Source organism: Anolis carolinensis, unplaced genomic scaffold, assembly GCF_035594765.1.
Source record: "Anolis carolinensis isolate JA03-04 unplaced genomic scaffold, rAnoCar3.1.pri scaffold_9, whole genome shotgun sequence".
In the NCBI taxonomy this organism is placed as follows: domain Eukaryota; kingdom Metazoa; phylum Chordata; class Lepidosauria; order Squamata; family Dactyloidae; genus Anolis; species Anolis carolinensis.
Window position 1 is genome coordinate 4491286 of NW_026943820.1, and position 22483 is coordinate 4513768.

At 39.7% G+C, this 22483-nt stretch overlaps 3 protein-coding genes across 3 annotated transcripts in view; 1 reads left to right on the forward strand and 2 right to left on the reverse strand.

Moving 5' to 3' along the window:
* vps9d1 (VPS9 domain containing 1) overlaps window positions 1–5217 on the reverse strand; it is a 33543-nt gene extending 28326 nt beyond the window's left edge. Inside the window, exons 1-2 of the mRNA XM_062961855.1 lie at window positions 4840–5217; window positions 3568–3643 (exon numbers count right to left, since the gene is read on the reverse strand). Of these exons, the coding sequence (XP_062817925.1) occupies window positions 3568–3643; window positions 4840–4935 (172 nt within the window). The 5' untranslated portion in view covers window positions 4936–5217. The remainder of the gene's footprint in view (window positions 1–3567; window positions 3644–4839) is intronic.
* Window positions 5218–5499: 282 nt separating this feature from the next.
* Window positions 5500–21350, forward strand: znf276 (zinc finger protein 276). The gene is made up of 11 exons (XM_008123952.3): window positions 5500–7482; window positions 9966–10287; window positions 11013–11068; window positions 11838–12323; window positions 13905–13983; window positions 14924–15007; window positions 15910–16020; window positions 16948–17023; window positions 17311–17428; window positions 19170–19269; window positions 20694–21350. The coding sequence occupies exons 1-11, from the start codon at window positions 7125–7127 to the stop codon at window positions 20992–20994; spliced, it is 2091 nt and encodes a 696-aa protein (XP_008122159.3). The 5' UTR covers window positions 5500–7124; the 3' UTR covers window positions 20995–21350.
* Window positions 21022–22483, reverse strand: part of fanca (FA complementation group A) — a 60505-nt gene continuing 59043 nt past the window's right edge. The window contains exon 44 of the mRNA XM_062961853.1: window positions 21022–21160. The gene's annotated coding sequence lies outside the window, so the exon portion shown is untranslated. The remainder of the gene's footprint in view (window positions 21161–22483) is intronic.

Here is a 22483-nt window from a genome sequence, read left to right on the forward strand (position 1 = left end):
CACACCAGACATCACAGTTGTGGAAAAGAACAAGGTTTGGATCATTGATGTCGCCATCCTAGGTGACAGTCGCATTGGCGAAAAACAACAGGAAAAACTCAGCCGCTATCAGGACCTCAAGATTGAACTTCAAAGACTATGGCAGAAACCAATGCAGGTGGTCCCGGTGGTGATGGGCACACTGGGTGCCGTGCCAAAAGATCTCAGCCGGCATTTGGAAACAATAGACATTGACAAAATTACGATCTGCCAACTGCAAAAGGCCACCCTACTGGGATCTGCACGCATCATCTGAAAATACATCACACAGTCCTAGACACTTGGGAAGTGTTCGACTTGTGATTTTGTGATATGAAATCCAGCATATCTATCTTGTTTGCTGTGTCATACAATATAATAATAATAGTAATAATATCTCTGTCCAGGTGCAAACTGAAGCCAACTCTACCAGTCTCTTTCCAGACACAATACAAATTGTGTCTGAAAACAAACAAGTAGCAACCTCCTTGCTATTGTTTATTTTTATTCTGCCTTTACTTTTGCTTTTGGGGGAAAGGCAAGACAAGAAAAAAAAGGTCTGATTACACTATGTAACAAAATGTGAAAGTTTTCTGTTCCTGGTTTGAAAGTGTTATTTCTTGTTTAATTGTGCGGTACTTATTTTGAAAGTAGCTGTTACACTACAGAAACTTTGTTTTTGTGGCTCTACAAATTAGGTTGAGATATTCATTGAAAAACTTTAGCCAAATGTGCTGCAGAATGTCCCGTAAAAGCAAAGTTTTGGCAGTTTAACAAACCTTTTCCATGTTTTTATGATAGAACCAATTAGGAAACGACATTTATAACCCAGGAAGAATAAATAATGTTACATAGTGCTATGAATAGGGTTGAACTAGAACAATGATGAGCAACCTTTTGCGCTTCGTGTGTCAAAATTCACCAAAAAACCTAGCATGGCTTGGGTGGTGTGTCACTTCGAGAAAAAAACCATAATTTCGCAATATGTATAGTTTAAATAACAAAAATATATAATTGTAATATGTAACTGTATTCAATAAATCAAAAACTATTTACTACCATTATTTCCATGTACAACAATCTATGGTACTTCTTGCAGTTTCCATGCTGATTTCTCTCTATTCTAGTTTCAATGTAGTCATGAATAATGAATAATATAATAATAATATATTAGTAATAATATAATATACTACAATAATAATAGAATATGTGTGTGTGTGTGTGTGTGTGTAATGTGCATAATTCCCATGGAGTAAACAACAAAACCACTGGACCAAATCACACCAAATTTGGCCACAAAAGACATAGTCATCTAATCAATCTACATGCGGCAGCGTGTCAGCAAAAATGGCTAGGCGTGTCAGTGCTGACACGCGTGTCATAGGTTGGCCATCACTGAACTAGAAAATGGAGGAGGCATGTTAGGAAGTTCAGTATTCCAAGAAGAAGCTCAAACAGCTGGGACATAATGGAGTTGTCATCACACAGGTCAACAAACAAACAGATAGCAACCTCCCTGCTGTTGTTATAATTTCACATTCCAAACTAAATCCAATAATGTTTGAATTCAAAAAGAGTCACATTTTGCAAGCACCAAACTCCGAAAGTTGGGACTGCCTTCTTGTGATGCCATAAGGAGGCTGTGGCAATGTTTTATGTATTGACCACAGAGGATGCAACAAATGAGGACAATACAAAGCAAGGGGTAAAAGTAATTTCTGGACTTCATCTTCCAGAATTGCACCACAACCAGGTAACGTTTCCAAGCTCTGGGACAGACCAAAGCAAACTTTACCCTGTCCAAAGTCCCTTTCTCAAATGCCAGGTCTATTCAACAGAGCTGCTCTGAAACCTCTGTCCCGGCAACGCCTTTTTGCCAATTTATCGGCCACCTAACAATGGCCCTCCTCAGAAACTCCTTCCACATTCCAGAAACTTGATGTCAGAGGAACTATGGCTATAATGAAGCGCGAAATCCTGGCAGTTTTGCCCAAGCCGGACATTCCAACAAGACAGAAACAAATGTATGATTATGTTATTACACAATTTAACACAATTTTTGTTCCTGGGATATAAAACTCATCTCCTAATTGGTTCTATTATAAAAACACGGGAAAAGTTTATTAAGCTGCATTTGCGGGACATCCTGCAGCATCTTTAGCTCCAGTTTTTCTTTTTTAAAACACAATTTTATTAAGGTTATTAGGGTATTGTACATACAGTAGAGTCTCACTTATCCAACACTCGCTCATCCAACATTTTGGATTATCCAACACATTTCTGTAGTCAATGTTTTCAATGCATTGTGATATTTTGGTGCTAAATTCGTAAATACAGTAATTACTACATAGCATTAATGTGTAATGAACTACTTTTTCTGTCAAATTTGTTGTATAACATGATGTTTTGGTGCTTAATTTGTAAAATCATAACCTTTCTTAATCTCTCCTTATTATCCAACATATTCGCTTATTCAACGTTCTGCCGGCCCGTTTATGTTGGATAAGTGAGACTCTACTGTACTTTAAAAATGGGGAAAATATATGGTGGGGAAATATTAAAAGGTAAGAGAGGAGTGGGGAAGGGAATGGAAAGGGAGGGATAAGCGAGAGAAAAAGTGGAGGCTAAACAATTTTAAAGCCTTTAGCTCTAGTTTTTCAATGGGTAGCTCACTGAGTGTCAACCAATTCAACATAGTTCGTGGCATCCACAAAAATGAAGTTTTTGGAGTAGAACAACTATTTTCAACATAAGGACTGCACAATTAAAGAAGAAATAACACATTCAAACCAGGAACAGTACATTTTTCAAATTTTGTTACATAGCGTTATTATTGCTGGGACACAATATGCCATAGGATCATATAGCCACACAGTTGGAGAAGACCCCCCAAGGACTATCCAGTCCAACCCCATTCTGCTACGACACCATCCAAGCCCTCCCGACAGATGGCCATCCAGCCTCTGCTTAAGAGCCCTAGAGCAGGACACTCCACTGGACTCCAGGGAAGTGTATTCCACTGTTTAACAGATCTAACCATCAGGAAGTTCTTCATAAAGTTTAATTGGAATCTCTTTTCCTGCTATTTGAATCCATGGCTCCACTGTGTCCCAGTCTCTGGAGCAGCAGAAAGCAAGCTTTCTTTCTCCTCAATGGGACATATTTTCAAAAATCTAAACATGGCTCTCATATTCCCTCTCAGCCTTCTCTTCTCCAAGCTAAACATCAACAGCTCCCTAAACTGTTCCTCAGACAGTTTCAACATCTTTTTACCATTCTGGACATCTTCCAGCTTGGCCACCTCCTTCTTGAATTGCTTTGCCCAGAGCTGGACATAATATTATTCCAGATGAGCTCTGACCAAAGCAGAATTTATTGAGATCTGTGACTTCCCTTGATCTGGACACTATCTTTCTATGGATGTGGCTAGAATCACCTTGGCTTTTTTAGCTGCTGCAACACATTCTTGGCTCATGCCTGGCTTGTGGTCCACTGAGACTCCAAGACGCCTTTCCCACAGACTGTGATAATGAAGGAAGCGCCACTCACCTTTGGCCGCCATGGCCTCTTCCAGCAAGGCCTGGGAGATGTAGTGGATGCTCTTGAGGTATTCCACGTAGGCTTCCTGCGAAGAAGGAGACCCAATCTAAGCCAGGGATGGCCCACAAGAACTCTTCCAACTCTAGAATTCTATCATTCTAACAGCCAGAATAGTGATCTTGTTTTCTGTGTACTAATCTTGTTGTGTATCAAGTAAAAATAAATGTAGTTTGTTACCCATCTCTCCTCACAACTCAAGGCAGGGTACAACACAGGTAAACAACCAGTTAAAAATACAATAGAATCTCACTTATCCAACATTTGCTTATCCAACGTTCTGGATTATCCAAAACATTTTTGTAGTCAATGTTTTCTATATATCGTGATTTTTGGGTGCTAAATTCATAAATACAGTAATTACTACGTAGCATTACTGCATATCGGACTACTTTTTCTGTCAAATTTGTTGTATAACATGATGTTTTGGTGCTTAATTTGTAAAATCATAATCTAATTTGATGTTTAATAGGCTTCTCCTTCATCTCTCCTTATTATCCAACATATTGGCTTATCCAACGTTCTGCTGGCCCGTTTATGTTGGATAAGTGAGACTCTACTGTAGCAATAATAATAAAGACCCAGATAAATAATAATAATAAACACCCAGATAAATAATAACAATAAAGACCCAGATAAATAATAATAATCAGCCAGATAAATAATAACAATAAACACCCAGATAAATAATAGTAATAACAATAATAAATGCACAGCTAAATAATAATAATAAAGACCTAGATAAATAATAAGCACCCTGATAAATAATAAGCACTCAGATAAATAATAATAATGATAAAGACCCAGATAAATAATAATAATAATCAGCCAGATAAATAATAATAATAAAGACCCAGATAAATAATAATAATAATAATAATAAAGACCCAGATAAATAATAATTAACACCCAAATAATAATAATAATAATAATAATAATAAACACCCAGATAAATAATAATAATAAACACCCAGATAAATAATAATAATAATAATAATAATACATGTTCTTTGTTGCCTGCCTCTCCTCGCAACTCAAGCTAATGTGTTTTAACATCCAATTTAAACACATTGCCATAAATTACTTATATGGAAACACACAGGACGAAGACTGAACACGGATGACGCAGTCTGGGATCATAACACGCATCCTATCACGGGAGGGGGCGCATTCACACGTGCTGTGTCCCCCCTTATTTCCCCTTCCCTCTATCTATTTCCTTACCCGGGGCTTATCCCCGGCGTCTAGCTCCAGGGCTCCTTTGGCCAGCTTCATGGCTCCCTGGAGCGGCTTTACCGCGGGCTCCGCCGAGGCGGCCATGGCTCAGGCCGGAACCTTTCTTCTGGGGAGCGGCGTCCGGCCGGACCGAAGGAAAGGAACGGGACAAAGCGCGGACCAATGGGAGCGGAGGAGGCCGGGCGCGCGGAGGCAATGACAAGGCGGCGCTTCTGCCCGGAAGAGGAGCTCGAGGCTGTGATTGGCCGGCGTCACTCTGGAAAGGGTGGGGCTTAGCTGGGTTTGACAGTTTAGGCCCTCCGGGTGTTTTGGACTACAACTCCCACAATTCCTAACAGCCTCAGGCCCTTTCCTTTCCCCCCTCAGCCGCTTAAGCGTAGTGGAGCCAGTTAAAAAGGGCCCTCACTCTTCATGGTAGATTCCTTCTTGGGGCAGAGAAGGCTAAAAAGTCTTGGCACTACGGTCACACGGAATACCAGAATACTGTAGTAATAATAATAACTTTATTTTTAACCCGCCCTCTCTCCCCGAGGGGACACAGGGCGGCTTCCAAAACAATGGATAGATGAATGGATGGGTCAATATTTAGAGAGAAGGATGGATGGATGAATTGATAGATGGATAGATAGATAGATCGATCGATAGATAGATGGATGACTGGATAGATAGATAACTGGATGGGTGGTTGGTTGGTTGGATGGATGGATCAATATATAGAGAGAAAGATGACTGGATGGATGGATAGATGATTGATTGATTGATAACTGGATGGATAGATGAATGGATGGATGGATGACGGGATGGATGGATAGATGAATGGATGGATGGATAGCTAGATAGACAGACAGACAGACAGATGACAATGGGTGGATAGATGATGGATGGATGGATAAATGGATAGAGGAATGAATGGATGGATAGATAGATTTATTTTTTTTTCGTGTCAGGAGCAACCGGAGTTGCTTCTGGAGTGAGAGAATTGGCCGTCTGCAAGGACGTTGCCCAGGGGACGCCCGGATGTTTTGATGGGAGGCTTCTCTCATGTCCCCGCATGGAGCTGGAGCTGATAGAGGGAGCTCATCCGCGCTCTCCCCGGGTGGGATTCGAACCTGGCAGCCTTCAGGTCAGCAACCCACCCTTCAAGTCACGAGGCTTTTATCCCCTAGGCCATTGGAGGCTCCAGATAGATAGATGTATTGATAGATGAATGGATGGATGGGTGGATAGATGAATGAATGAATAGATGAATGGATAGATAGATGACTGGATGGATGGATGAATGGATGGATGGATAGATAACTACTGGACGAATGGGTGGATAGATGATAGATAAATAGATGGATGGATAGATGACTGGATGGATGGATGGACAGATAGATGACTTGATGGGTAGATAGATGGATGGATGGAGGGATAGATAGAAAGATGGATGGATAAATGGATAGATAGATGAATGGATGGATAGATAGATTATTGATAGATTAATGGATGGATGGGTGGATGAATGAATAGATGAATGGATAGATGGATGGACAGATGGATAGATAGATGGATGAATGGATGGATAAATGGATCGATGAATTGATGAATGGATAGATGTATGGATGGATAGATGAATGGCTAGACCAGTGGTTCTCAATTGCCTGATGTTTTGGCCTTCAACTCCCAGAAATCTTAACAGCTGGTAAACTGGCTGGGATTTCTGGGAGTTGTAGGCCAAAACACCTGAGGACCCACAGGTTGAGAACCACTGGGATAGAGGGACGGATGAACAGATGGATAGATAGATAGATAGATAGATAGATTGATAGACGAATAGGTGGATAGATGGATGGTTGTATGGATGGATAGATGTATGGATAGATAGGGGAATTGATGATGATAATAATAATAATAATAATAAACTTTATTTATACCCTGCCACCATCTCCCCAACGGGGACTCGGGGCGGCTTATATGGGGCCATGCCCAGAACAATACAATATAACAGAATATAAAAAGCACAACAAATCATAACACATTGAACAATACAATAAATGATAATATACACTACATTACGCAAAATCAGAAGAACAATAAAACAATTATTAATATTATTATTATTATTGTATGGATGGATAGATGTATAGATAGATAGATAGATGAATTGATGGATAGATAGACTGACAGATGGATAGATGAATGGATAGATAGATAGATAGATAGATAGATAGATAGATAGATAGATAGATAGATAGATAGATAGATAGATAGATAGATGGCTATATGGATGGATGCCCAAAACAAAGCCCTGTAGAAACAACACTCACAATGCTGGGAAAACAGCTCAGAAGGGGAAGTCTAGACAGAGGCGCCTGCCGTGTCGGTCCTCCGCCCAGCAGGTGGCGCTGCAGGAAGGCGCTGGAGCCAAGGCTCGGGAGCCCAGGGCGGCGCAGCGCAGTGCGGACGCGGCCATGAAGCGCGACCGTCGCGGGCGGTTCCTGCCTTCGGCCAAGGCAGCCCCTTCCTCTTCTTGCCCCTCGCCTTTGACCAGCCCTCGATCCCGAAGGAGGAAGGCCCAGGAGGAGGAGGAGGAAGAAGAGAAGGAGAAGGAGGAAGAGAAGAAGAAGCAGGCCCAGGAAGGCGCCCCGGGTGAGGAGGGAACGGGGGGGGCCTGTCTGCATGACATCCTTAGCGCGCGATCGCCCCGCTTTGGCAGCCACACCAGAGAATCCTCAGCCACAGGGGCTTTGGACTCCGGCTCCCAGCATTCCCAGCCATTGGCCTTCCTGGGTGGGGGCTTCTGGGAGTTGTAGTTGTCTGAAGTTTGGGAGGCACCCTCCAAATAATAATACAGTACTAGTGCTGATAATCTATATATATAAAAGGCTTTTGGCATCACGGCGACTCACAAAACAACAAAACCCAACACCCCCCAAACTCTAAAATTGGCAACACAATCCATCATCCCTGCCTCCAGTAAGTTACAACACAATCACACAAAAAACACAATCACAACACCAAAAAAAGGCCAAAACCCACAACAGGCAATGTGCCATGCTTTCTATATTTTGTAATATATATATATAATACAAAATAATAAATACAGCCAGACATTGGAGCTGCAAGGATATTCAGTGCAATTCAACCACACCAATAAAAGATTAACCTTCGTAAAAGGCGACCAGGCTTTGAAACAGTGATACTACTCTGAAACTGACCAACCAAAGATTTCCCCTAGATAGCAAGCACCCAGGCTTTGAACCACCGAGGCTATTCATTACAATTCTACCCCCCTAAAAGGCAACTACCTAACCTTCCAAGCAGCAAGCCTATTCCTTTCTATTCCACCTCACCAAACAAGGATTCCCATAAGAAAATGGCCAGGCTTTCAGGCTACAAAGCTATTCACTGTTATTCCACCTACCTAACAAAGAATTCCCATACGCCACAGCAACGCGTGGCCGGGCACAGCTAGTATAATATATAATAGTCTATCGGAAGTTTGGAAGGCAGTGCTCTAGGACTATATGGTCTTCCATATAATCACAATAACAATAACAATATTATGATAATACAGTAGAATTTCACTTATCCAACATTCGCTTATCCAACATTCTGGATTATCCAACGCATTTTTGTGGTCAATGTTTTCAATACATCGTGATATTTTGGTGCTAAATTCGTAAATACAGTAATTACAACATAACATTACTGCGTATTGAACTACTTTTTCTGTCAAATTTGTTGTATAACAGGATGTTTTGGTGCTTAATTTGTAAAATCATAACGTAATTTGATGTTTAATAGGCTTTTCCTTAATCCCTCCTTATTATCCAAGTTATTCGCTTATCCAAGCTTCTGCCGGCCCGTTTAGCTTGGATAAGTGAGACTCTACTGTATTATGATAATACAGTAATAATATAGTCTGTCTGAAATTTGGGGTGCACCGCTCAAGGGCTAGATGGTCCTCCATATAATAATACTATTATAATTATAGTAATTGTAATATAATAATAATGTCTATCTGAAGTTTGGGAGACACTAGGACTATATGTCCTCCATATAATAGTATAATATATATGTGTGTGTATAGTAATATAATTATAATAATAAAGTAGTCTATCTGAAGTGGTCTTCTGTATAATAAGAGTAATATTATGATAATAATCTAGTCTGTCTGAAGTTTGGAAGGCACTGCGCTAGGTCTATGTGGTCCTCCATATAATAGTATAATAATAATAATAATAAGAAGAAGAAGAAGAAGGGGAAGAAGAAAATAATAATAATAATTTAGTCTGTCTGAAGTTTGGGAGGCACCGCACTGGGATTATATGGTCCTCCATATAATAATAATAACATATATTAGTTTATCTGAAGTTTGGGAGGCACTGCTCTAGGACTATATGGTTCTCCATATAATAATAATAATAATAATAATAATAATAATAATAATAATATACAATACTATATGAAATAATAATATATAAGAGTTTATCTGAAGTTTGGGAGGCACTGCTCTAGGACTATATGGTTCTCCATATAATAATAATAATAATAATAATAATATACAATACTATATGAAATAATAATATATAAGTTTATCTGAAGTTTGGGAGGCACTGCTCTAGGACTATATGGTTCTCCATATAATAATAATAATAATAATAATAATAATATACAATACTATATGAAATAATAATATATAAGAGTTTATCTGAAGTTTGGGAGGCACTGCTCTAGGACTATGTGGTTCTCCATATTATTATTATTATTATTATTATTATTATTATTATTATTATTATTATTATTATATACAATAATAATATGTAATAGTTTAACTGAAGTTTGGAAGGCACTGCTCTAGGACTATGTGGTTCTCCATATAATAACAACAACAACAACAGTAACAAGAGGTCGGTAGGCTATTAGGAATCGTAGCAGTTGAAGTCCAGAACAGCTGACATTGGCCCATGCCTGGTCTAGATGCTTTATATTTCTATGGATGCAGCCCAGAATTATATTGGTCTTTCTAGCTGCTGCATCAGTTCGCTACAGTATAGAGCTAGCTTTTGGTTCATGCTCAGGAGTTCTATTTTTTGTTTCCCAACTGACCTTCCTTGCCTTCCTTGCAGGCGCCACTCGGAGCTTGAGCACAGGCCACTGCCGCCTTTGCCACGGGAAGTTCTCCGCGCGGAGCCTGCGCAACGCCTTTGGGAAGCCCCCCGCGATGGACGGCAGCCCCCAGAAGCAGCAGCAGCAGCCCCGGCGCCTGGATCGCGTCTTCTTTGCTGACTTCCAGCACCTGCTGGGGGTGGCCGCCCGCCCGGACCCGTCCCTGCCCCAGTCGGTCTGCAAGAAGTGCCACGCTCAGTTTTACAAGTGCCGCAGCGTCCTCAAGGCCTTCATCCAGAAGGTCAACCTCTCTCCCGTGGGGGCCCTCAAGCCCCGGCCAAGGTGGGTCCCTCCTTGTCGTCATCAATTTTCTACTATACGCTCATATATACCCCATTTTCCCTAAAGTAAGACGTATTCAGAAAATAAGCTTGATTTTTAGCATGACACTCATAATATAAGCTCTACTCTTAAAATAAGTTCCAGTTAAGATAAGTGGATGTGTTTAGCACATCCGTTGCAACAGACAACGGGTGTATTGAATTACAAAATAGTCATATTAATATACAATTAAATACAAATAAATAATATTATTGACGTTAATACTTAAATGATAATACAATTTATAATTAAGTCATTCAGGTTGGAATTCAAGGTTTGGAAAGTCATAATGATGTTCCATGACGGTATTTGGATAAATGTTGATGCTTGTAAAATAAATGTTGATGCTTGAAAAAAAAAAGATATCCCATGATGCGTCTTTTGGAGCAATAATTAATATAACGCTCAGTCTTATTTTAATACGGTAGCATAGGTTATCCTCCACTCCACTCTGCCATGGATCCCAAATATTCCTGCAATCATTATGATCCCAAAGCAGCTGTTTATTTTCTAAACTATGGAAGGACCACCCATGGTTTCCACTAAAATCCAAGGCCTCTATGGCTTCCTATGGCCAAATGCCCCACCAAAGGCAAACGTCATTTTGGTTTAGGATTAAGAGCCTCCTGCAATGTCTGTCCATCCACCCAGCGTCTCATCCATGTTGCTTTCTGTTCCATGCGCAGGAGCAATGCTGCCCCGTCTCCTCTTCTCGTAACTGAAGGAAATGCCTCCTCTCTGGGTAAGTCGAGCTCTTTTGCTGCTCCTTGGCTTTCAGTGGTTGCCATGTTGCTTCTGTCAAAAGTCAGGGACTTCCTTGCCTTTCCAAAAATAGTTTGTGGAAAGATTTAGGGAACCTGAGAGTCATATTACAGTATTTGAAAGGAGATCCTTTTGGGGAGGAAGGGGCAAGCTTGATTTTTGCTCCTTCGGAGATTAGGACACAGAGAGATGGTTTCAGATTCAGGAAAAGGAGATTTTGTTAAACATGAGGAAGAATGTTCCAAAGATCAGATCTGTTCAATGGTGGAATATGCGTCTTCCTTGGAGTCCATTGCAGTCTCCTTCTCTGGAGATTTTTAAGCAGAGGCGGGTGGGCCATCTGTTGGGAGTGGTTTGTGTCTTCTAATCTGGCTGCATGGCCTTTGGGGGTCCCTTCCAACCCTAGGATTCATTATTATTATTATTATTATTATTACAACAGCTATGATGATGATACTCTCTTCCAACTCTAATATTCTACAATAATAATAATAATAATACCAACAACAAATACCACCACGACTTGTGATTTTGTGATACAAAATCAGCATATATATCTCATTTGCTATGTCATACTATGTCTTTGTGTCAATAATATAATAGCCATTGATCATAATGATGATGATGGGAGTCTCCTCTGGAGGTTTTCAAGCAGAGGTGGGTGGCCATCTGTCGGGAGTGCTTTGATTGTGTCTTTCTCAGGGGCTCCTTCTAGATTCTATGACCTTGTTTTCTCTCCCTGCGAACAGGAGGCCGGATCACCTCCAGCCCGCAGTGCCTCCACAACCTGGTGCTGTGGGCCCACAATCACGCAGGGAGCTGCCAGGTCACGCCGAGCCTGCGGAGCGTGCTGTCCTCTGGATATTGTGGGGTCGTCGTTCAGGCCGTCTGGGGTTGCAGCGAAGGCCACGACTACGTCCTGAGCCCTGACGTGGAAGAGGAGGAGGAGGAGGAGGAGGAGGGCAGCGGCCCCAAACAGGACCACAGCAAGGGCAGCTCTGAGCGCGTGGCCGGCAATGGGGTGGACGCCGAGGGTGCCAGAGCGCCCTGCATCCCTTCCCATTGTGGCCCAGACAGGACCGCTGCTGCAAACAGTGAGGCTGCTTCACCCGAACCGGGCACAGAAAACCAGCTCCCTGAGAGTCCGGACGCGGCTCCATCGCAAGAGGTGTCCAGGAGCCCTTTGCAGGAGGGGAACCTGCCTCGGCCAGGCTGTCCGGTCAACGGGGGTCCCGGTAAGAGGCTGCGGGGAGCACACCCTGGGCTGCTGTGTGGCCTCCGAATCCCCAGTTTGCCTAGTTTTAAGATCCTTCATAGAACCCTAATGGCCATCCAGTCCAACCCCATTCTGCCAGGCAGGAAGACAGGATGGCATTTGCTTTTTTAGCTGCTGTGTCACACTGCTGGCTCATGTAATAATAATAATAATAATAATAATAATAATAATAATAATAATAATAATAATAATAATATTGAACTTCAAAGACTCCGGCAAAAATCAGTACAGGTGGTCCCAGTGGTGATGGGCACATTGGGTGCTGTGACAAAAGATCTCAGCTGTCATTTGGAAACAATAGGCATTGACAAAATTACAATCTGCCAACTGCAAAAGGCCACCCTGCTGGGATCTGCACGCATCATCCGAAAATACATCACACAGTCCTAGACACTTGGGAAGTGTTCGACTTGTGATTTTGTGATATGAAATCCAGCATATAGATCTTGTTTGCTGTGTCATAATAACATAATAATAATAATAATCCAGCATATCTATCTTGTTTGCTGTGACATGCAATATAATAATAATAATAATAATAATAATAATAATGTAGAGTCTCACTTATCCAAGCTTCACTTACCCAATGTTCTGTATTATCCAAGGCAGTCTGCCTTTTAGTAGTCAATGTTTTTGTAGTAAATGTTGCAAAGTTTTGATGCTAAATTTGTAAATACAGTAATTACTACATAACATTTCTGTGTATTGAACTGCTTTTTCTGTCAATTTCTTGTAAAACATGATGTTTTGGTTCTTAATTTGCAAAATCATAATGTAATTTGATGTTTAATAGGCTTTTTTCTTAATCCCTCCTTATTATCCAAGATATTCACTTATCCAACATTCTGCCGGCCCGTTTATGTTGGATAAGTGAGACTCTACTATAATAATAATAATAATAATAGTAGTAGTAGTAGTAATACTTTATTTGTATTCTGCCCTCTGTCCTATGGGACTCAGGGCAAATTGCAACAAAAAAAGCAAACATTCAACGCCAAACACATTCAAATAAAAATACAAAAACAAACTGATCAAATATTAAAAGGAAACAGCTATTACAAAATGAAACAAAAATTAAATAATATCATAACCTGCCCATTATCTCACATTTTGTATACAAACATAATGCATGAATTATATAGACATACATGACAATCACTGAAATAGTTGTTAAAATATTCACATTAGCTTGTGATAGAATCCTAGTGTCAGAAGGGACCTCCAAAGGCCATCCAGTCCAACCCTTTTCCTGTCAGGTAGGAAGACACCATCCAAGCCCTCTCAACAGATGGCCATACTAGCCACTGGGTAAAGACCTCCAAAGAATGGACTCCCAGGCAATCTATATTCCACTAGAGTTGGAAAGGACCTCCAAAGGCCATCCAGTCCAACCCCTTTTCTGCCATCCAGCTTCTGTATATAGATCCCCAGAGAGAAAGGCTGCATCAGACTCCCAGGCAGTGATATCGCACATGGCCGGACAGCCCTAACTGTCAGGAAGTTCGTCCTAATTATTATTTTTATTTATTTATTTCTGTAGGGCCTCTGAGCGAAAATCCGGTTCCGCCTGCAGCCCTGGATGAGCGGGTAAAAGACGAGTTCAGTGACCTTTCAGAGGGGTGAGAGAAGAGTGGGTTTGCAAACGTCCTCTTTGTTAAGCATGAACAACCTTGTACTGCTAGGAAACCTTTGGAAACGCTCTAAGATGATGTCAAAATCCTTGAGGGTTAGGAAGATTTAAGTGCAATGTTGAAAGAGCATGGGAGAATGAAGATATCGTGTATGATAAGAAGCCAGTGAAATACTTACATCCTGTGTCTTTAAGGTGGGAGGTGGGAAGTCCATTTCATTGGGTTTTTTTTATTCTGTTATACATTATTGTTGTTATACATTATTATTAGACATTATTATTATGCTTATTAAACATTATTGTTATTTGTATACATAATTAGATGCTTTTATATTAGACATTACTGTATTATTGTTATTATTATTGCTATTAGACATAGCAAGATTGCTATTATTATTATTGCTATTATTATTATTATTATTATTATTATTATTATTATTATTATTATTATTCGGGAACCTTCGAAAAGAGACATTTGACAGCCATGAATAGTACTAGTACTAGTAGTTATTATTGTTATTGTTAGTTTAGGAACTTCTGAAAAGGATGATTGGGCATTTGTGTTTTGCTGCTGCTACTGTTGTTGTTGTTGTTGTTGAGGAACTTTTAGAAAGAGACATTGGGCATCAAAGAACAGTAGGAGTTGTAGGAGTAGGAGTAGTAGTAGGAGCCAATAATAATAATATCCTGCTTTTATCTCTTGATTGATGTGCAACCCGGATCGATTTCTGGCCAAATGGCCCTTGAGCTCACCTTGCCCTTCTTCATGCTATTTATACCCTGCTTTCTCTCCCTACAAAAGTGACTCAAAGCAGTTTACAGTAATACCAAATGCAGGGTCCCAATTTTTCTCGGTTGTGACATGGCATACCATGTGAAGCTTCGTGGCTCTGCTTCCGCTCCAGCAATGTCTGTGTTTCCTTCCTCAGAGACTCTTCCTCAAGCGACGAAGAGGAGGATGGCCAGAGAGAATGTGCCTCCGATGACTTCTTTCAGCCTTTCGAGGGCAAGAGGTGAGTGAGGGCTGTATTAAGAAATTATTATTATTATTATTATTATAAGTGATAATTTATAATAGTATAATAATAAGAAGTAGAAGAAGTATTGCAATCACAGTAGTAATAATAACCTCTAGGTAATCTAATTAGATCAGACAAAAGTATAAAAGGGTATAAGATAGAGAGAGAAGAAATAAAAATTAATTTATACGCCGACGACGCAATAGTCCTAATAGGCACAATGGAGGTCTTGGTAAAGGCAGGAACAAAAGTAATTAAAACATTTGAAAAGATCTCAGGCCTAACTATTCATATTGAAAAATCAGAAATTTTGCATAACATTTATTTATTTATTTTATATACCACTGGGGAAAAGAAGTTAAAATACCTAGGCATTTATATATCTAAAAATTTCAACAATATGGTCCAGATAAATTATAATCCATTATGGAAAAAAGTAAGTAAACAAATTAATGATTGGAAAAAAATGGAATTGGGACATTACAACAAGGCTGAGGGCATACAAAATGATATTACCCAAACAAACTTCTAATAAATAAAGTAGACAAACTCCCAATAAGATCTATAGAGAACAAAAATGTTTGCGTATTTTAAACTGTAATCAAATGTTTTTAATGTAAGCCGCTTTGAGTCTCTTTCTGGAGAGAAAAAGTGCAGTACAAATAATAATAATAATAATAATATGTATTTTTATTATTATCCAGGTCTCTAACCCAGGCATGGGCAAACTTCAGCCCTCTAGGTGTTTTGAACTTCAACTCCCACAATTCCTAACTTTTTGGAACTATTGTGGAAGTCCAAAACACCTGGAGGAGGGCCAAAGTTTGCCCATGCCTGCTCTGACAACTGCGTGGCATGACAACGTCTCCCTGCTTTCTCTCCCTTTCCCTGCTCAGGATGCCCAACAACAGGAAACCCAAAACCAAAGGCACCAAGCTGGAAGGGCCCAAGATTCGTAAGAAGCCTGGGCCCAAGCCGGGCTGGAAGAAGAATATCAAGTGCGAAAGGTAGAGTTATATTTATTTATGTATTTACTACATTTATATCCCGCTCTTCTCACCCCGAAGGGGACTCAGAGCAGCTTACAAATCAAATGAACATACAATATATTATTAGCATAGCACAATATAAGCACTAAATTACTATATTGTACTATAGTACAATAGCCCGGGTGGCGAAGTGCGTTAAAGTGCTGAGCTGCTGAACTTGCAGACCAAAAGGTCCCAGGTTCAAATCCAGGGAGCGGAATGAGCGCCCGCTGTTAGCCCCAGCTCCTGCCAACCTAGCAGTTCGAAAACATGCAAATGTGAGTAGATCAATAGGTACTGCTCCGGCGGGAAGGTAACAGCGTTCCATGCAGTCATGCCAGTGGCCACATGACCTTGGAGGTGTCTACGGACAACGCCGGCTCTTCGGCTTAGACATGGAGATGAGCACCAACCCCCAGAGTCAGACATGACTGGACTTAACGTCAGGGGAAACCTTTACCTACCGACTATATCATTATATGGTAATATCATTAGTAATATTACATTTAATATAGAATATATAATTAATATTATTATATTGTATTATTATTACTATAATATTGTCTTACATTATAATATTATTGTCAATATTATATGTATATATTTATAAATTATTTATAGAGTTGGAAGAGACTCCAGAGGGCCATCCAGTCTAACAGGACATGCAGGAAAGGCACAATCGAAGCACCCCATCATAGATGGCCATCTGTCAGGGATTCTTTGGTTGTACTTTTCCTGCACAATGGAGAATCAAAGACTCCGAGAGTGGGAAGGGACCTCCAAGGGTCATCTAGTCCAACTCCATGACGCCATGTAGGAAAAGCACAATCAAAACACTCCCGACAGATGGCCATCCAGCGTCTGTTAGCCTTCCTCCTGCTGACTGCCCCCTTCATTTCTCTCCAGGGAAGAGCTGCCCACCATTTACAAGTGTCCTTACCAGGGCTGCACCGCTGTCTATCGAGGGGCGGACGGCATGAAGGTAAATACAGAACAGGCAGGTGCTTGTCCGGGCTTCTCATTTTCTAAGGCATGTAAATCCCATGATTGCTAGGCATTGGGATTTCCCTCTTCCTTTCCAGTAAGGGTTGATGGCATTCCTTGAATACTGAAGAGATGCTATTAAATGCGATGAGTCAAAAGATGGGTGGCTACTCAATATTTTCACTTCGTTCATTACAGTTTAAAATACGCAAACATTTCTGTTCTCTATGGAGTCCTTTGTTCCCAGGGATGAAATACCCAAGTTCTCTCTTTTTTCTGTCCTAGAAGCACATCAAGGAGCACCACGAGGAGGTCCGGGCGAGGCCCTGTCCGCACCCGGGATGCAACAAGGTCTTCATGATCGACCGGTATCTGCAGCGCCACGTGAAGCTCATTCACACAGGTGGGTGGCCCTGGACAGTAGTCACACTCTCTCAGCCTCAGAGGAAGTCAAAGGCAAGCTGTCTCTAGACAGTGTGCCAAGAAGGCACCATAATAATAATAATAATAATAATAATAATAATAATAATAATAATAATAATAATTCCAGCATATATATCATTTGCTGTGTCATACTCTGTCTTTGTGTCAATAATAATAATAATAACAATAATACAAAATCCAGCACATATATCTTGTTTGCTGTGTCATACTCTGTCTTTGTGTCAATAATAATAACAATAACAATAATACAAAATCCAGCATATTTATCTTGTTTGCTGTGTCATACTCTGTCTTTGTGTCAATAATAATAATAATAATACGAAATCCAGCATATATATTTTGTTTGTTGTGTCATACTGTGTCAATAATAATAATAATAATAATAATAATAATACAAAATCCAGCATATATATCTTGTTTGTTGTGTCATACTCTGTGTCAATAATAATAATAATAATTATAATACGAAATCCAGCATATATATCTTGTTTGCTGTGTCATACTCTTTGTGTCAATAATAATAATAATAATAATACGAAATCCAGCATATATATCTTGTTTGCTGTGTCATACTCTTTGTGTCAATAATAATAATAATACGAAATCCAGCATATATATCTTGTTTGCTGTGTCATACTCTGTGTCAATAATAATAATAATAATGATAATACGAAATCCAGCATATATATCTTGTTTGCTGTGTCATTCTCTGTCTTTGTGTCAATAATAATAATAATAATAATAATAATAATAATAATAATAATAATAATAAATCTTTATTTATATCTCGCTTTTCTCCTTAACGGGACCCAAAGCGGCTCACAACACAATACAATACAAATCAAAGCACATTTAACATAAAATACAAGACAGAAATCACACAAAGCACAACAACATCCAGAACTACTGTTAATAGAGTCTAAATCAGGGGTCCCCAAACTAAGGCCCGGGGGCCGGATGCGGCCCTCCGAGGTCATTTACCTGGCCCCCGCCCTCAGTTTTATGATATAATATATTGTATATACATATAATATTGATAATAATATTATAATGTAATTCAATACAACACTAATAATAATACCATATAATAATATTAATTATATATTCTATATTACATATAATATTACTAATAATATTACAGTACAGTGGTATAGTTCAATATAGTAATATATAATGCTAATATTGTGCTATGCTAATAATATAATATATTGTATGTACATATAATTTGTAAGCCACTCTGAGTCCCCTTTGGGGTGAGAAGGGTGTGATACAAATGTAGTAAATAAATGCAGTAAATAAATAAATAAATAAATAAATAAACTTTAGACTTAGGCTTGCCCAAAGTCTGAAATGACTTGAAGGCACACAACAACACTAATTAACTTGACTATCTCATTGGCCAGAAGCAGGACCACACTTCCCATTGAAATCCTGATCAATGTATGTTGGTTAAAATTGTTTTTATTTTAAAATATTGTATTGTTCTTTCATTGTTGTTGTTGTTGTTGTTGTTGTTGTTTTTGCACTACAAATAGGACATATGCAGTGTGCATCGGAATTTGTTTGTATTTTTTTTCAAATGATAATCCGGCCCCTCAACAGTCTGAAGGATTGTGGACCGGCCCTCGGCTTAAAAAGTTTGGGGACCCCTGGCCTAAATCATGCTATTCTTTGGCCCTTCCTTCTCTCTCTGGTTGCAGAGGTACGGAACTACATCTGCGACGAATGCGGACAGACCTTCAAGCAGCGGAAACACCTCTCTGTGCACCAGATGCGCCACTCCGGAGCAAAGCCTCTCCAGTAAGTGGGCTGCAGGCTTACCTGTATCAGTTATATGTACCACAAATACTAGTGTATACACCAACCCAAATATAAGCCGAGACACCCAATTTTACCACAAAAAATTGGGAAGACTTATTGACTCGAGTATAAGATGAGGGTAGGAAATGCAGCAGCCTGCTTTCAAAAAAAAATTATTTCAAAAATAAAAATGGATACCAATAAAATTACATTAATTGAGGCATTGGTAGGTTTGAATATTTACATAAAACTGTAATTTAAGATAAGACTGTCCAACTCTGATTAAATCATTATTCTAATCTTCTCCAATGTAAATGTGCTTGCATATCCTTCCAATACTAATAAATAGAGTAAAATAATAAATGTAATAATAATATCAGAAAAAAATAAATGTAACAACAATAGAGTAAAATGATAAATGTAATAACGATAATAATAAAATATAATAATAATAGAGTAAAATAATATAACAATAATAAATGTAATAATAGAGGAAAATAATAAATATACAGTAGAGTCTCACTTATCCAACGTTCTGGATTATCCAACGCATTTTTGTAGTCAATGTTTTCAATACATTGTGATATTTTGGTGCTAAATTCATAAATACAGTAATTACAACATAGCATTACTGTGTATTGAACTACTTTTTCTGTCAAACTTGTTGTATAACATGATGTTTTGGTGCTTAATTTGTAAAATCATAACCTAATTTGATGTCTAATAGGCTTTACCTTAATCCCTCCTTATTATCCAAGATAGTCGCTTATCCAATGTTCTGCCAGCCCGTTTATGTTGGATAAGTGAGACTCTACTGTAGTAAGAACAATAATAAATAGAGGAAAATAATATAAATATCATAATAATAAAGAGTAAAATACCATATATACTCGAGTATAAGACTACTTGAATATAAGCCGGCTAGGACCCTCACATGAATATAAGCCGAGGGGGATTATTTTTGCCCCAAAAAGGGCTGAAAAACTCGGCTTATACTCGAGTATATACAATAAATGTATATATGTACATTTACAAAAGGTTTGAAGTGTATTTTGAGTAATGATTTGGAAGTTGCATACTTTATATAATAATAATAATAATAATAATAATAACTTTATTTTTATACCCCGCCCCATCTCCCCGAAGGGACTCGGGGTGGCTCACATGGGGCCATGCCTGATACAACAATCAAAAAACCAATCACAAAGCCATAACACAATTAACCCAATAAAAACATCAACATCAATAAAAACAATCATTAAAATGAGCATGAATCATGCAATATTAAAATCAGGGGACTAAATTCATAGATCCCGGGCAAAGTGCAGAAAATACCAAAATGGAGACAGGTAATTTCTCCATACCTTTTCTGAAGCCAAGCAAGTCAAAAGGCTGCCTCCTGACCGGGCTTTTCCCTGTCCCAGGTGCGAGATCTGCGGCTTCCAGTGCCGCCAGCGGGCCTCGCTGAAGTACCACATGACCAAACACAAAGCGGAGGCGGAGCTGGAGTTCGCCTGCGACCTGTGCGGCAAGCGCTTTGAGAAGGCCCATAACCTGAATGTCCACATGTCCATGGTGCACCCGCTGATCCAGACGCAGGACAAGGCCAAGGCCAAAGCCAAGGAGACGGACTCTGTTGCGGAAGCGCCAGACACAGAGACGACCGACAGCCGGACGGTCAAGCTGGAACTCAGGGCTTCGCAGCCACAGCAGGAACCCACTTGAGAGCCGCCGCCGATGTTGAAGTTTTTATAATGTATGTTTTTAACACACACACACACACAAATAAGGGATTTTAAGGGGGGAAAGGACTCGACGACGCCTGCTTGCCGCCATTGCTGTGATGATTGTGTTCCTCTCCGCTGCGGTGTTGTCCAGCGCGCCCGTCTTGCTAAAAGAAAAAAGACTCCTTTTTGATCAGAAAGGTCGGGAAAGCATCTTGTACCTGTTCAACAGCTACACGGCACCGAGACCTTCCAAATGATTCTGTTAAAGAGGATGGAATACCCTTGCTTTTAAACTAATTCCCAAACAAACAAAACACAAAAAATATCATAAACCAGAACCATTTGCAAACCTAACATGTATGTTTTTAATAGGTAAAGGTTTTCCCCTGACGTTAAGTCCAGTCATGTCTGACTCTGGGGGTTGGTGCTCATCTCCATTTCTAAGCCAAAGAGCCAGCGTTGTCCGTAGACACCTCCAAGGTCATGTGGCCATTGGCATGACTACATGGAGCGCCGTTACCTTCCCGCCGGAGCGATACCTATTGATCTACTCACATTGGCATGTTTTCAGACTGCTAGGTTGGCCCGATTTCTGATAAGAAGGGTCAGGAAAGGATCTTGCGTACCTGTTGAACAGGCGCACGCTTCCAGGTGATTGTGTTGTGTTATGATGATGGGATAATATAATAATAATAATAATAATCCTCAAATCCTTAAATTATGAGGATTTAAAGATCGAATTGCAAAGACTCTGGCACAAGCCAGTCAGGGTGGTCCCAGTGGTGATCGGCACACTGGGTGCAGTGCCTAAAGACCTTGGCCTACACTTAAACACAATCAGCGCTGACAAAATTACCACCTGTCATCTGCAAAAAGCCACCATACTCGTATCTGCAGGAATTATTCGCCGATACATCACATAGTCCTAGAGACTTGGGAATTGTCCGACGTGTGATCCAATACAACAGCCAGCAGAATGTCTGCTGTGGACTCATCTTGTTGTGTTTCTAATAATAATATTATTAATATTAATAATTATTTTATTTTTATATCCCGCCTCCATCTCCCTGAAGGGACTCGGGGCAGCTTACATGGGGCAATTACAATAGTCAAAAAGTAAAACACTTCAAAATAAAATACAATTGTACACATTACACATGGTAAAAATAAAGATAAAGTACAATTGGACATACAGTAGAGTCTCACTTATCCAACATAAACGGGCCAGCAGAACGTTGGATAAGCGAATACGTTGGATAATGAGAGATTAAGGAGAAGCCTATTAAACACCAAATTAGGTATGACTTTACAAATTAAGCACCAAATCATCATGTTATACAACAAATTTGACAGAAAAAGTAGTCCAATAGGCAGTTATGCTACGTAGTAATTACTGTATTTACGAATTTAGCACCAAAATATCACGATGTATTGAAAACATTGAGCACAAAAATGCGTTGGATAATCCAGAATGTTGGATAAGTGAG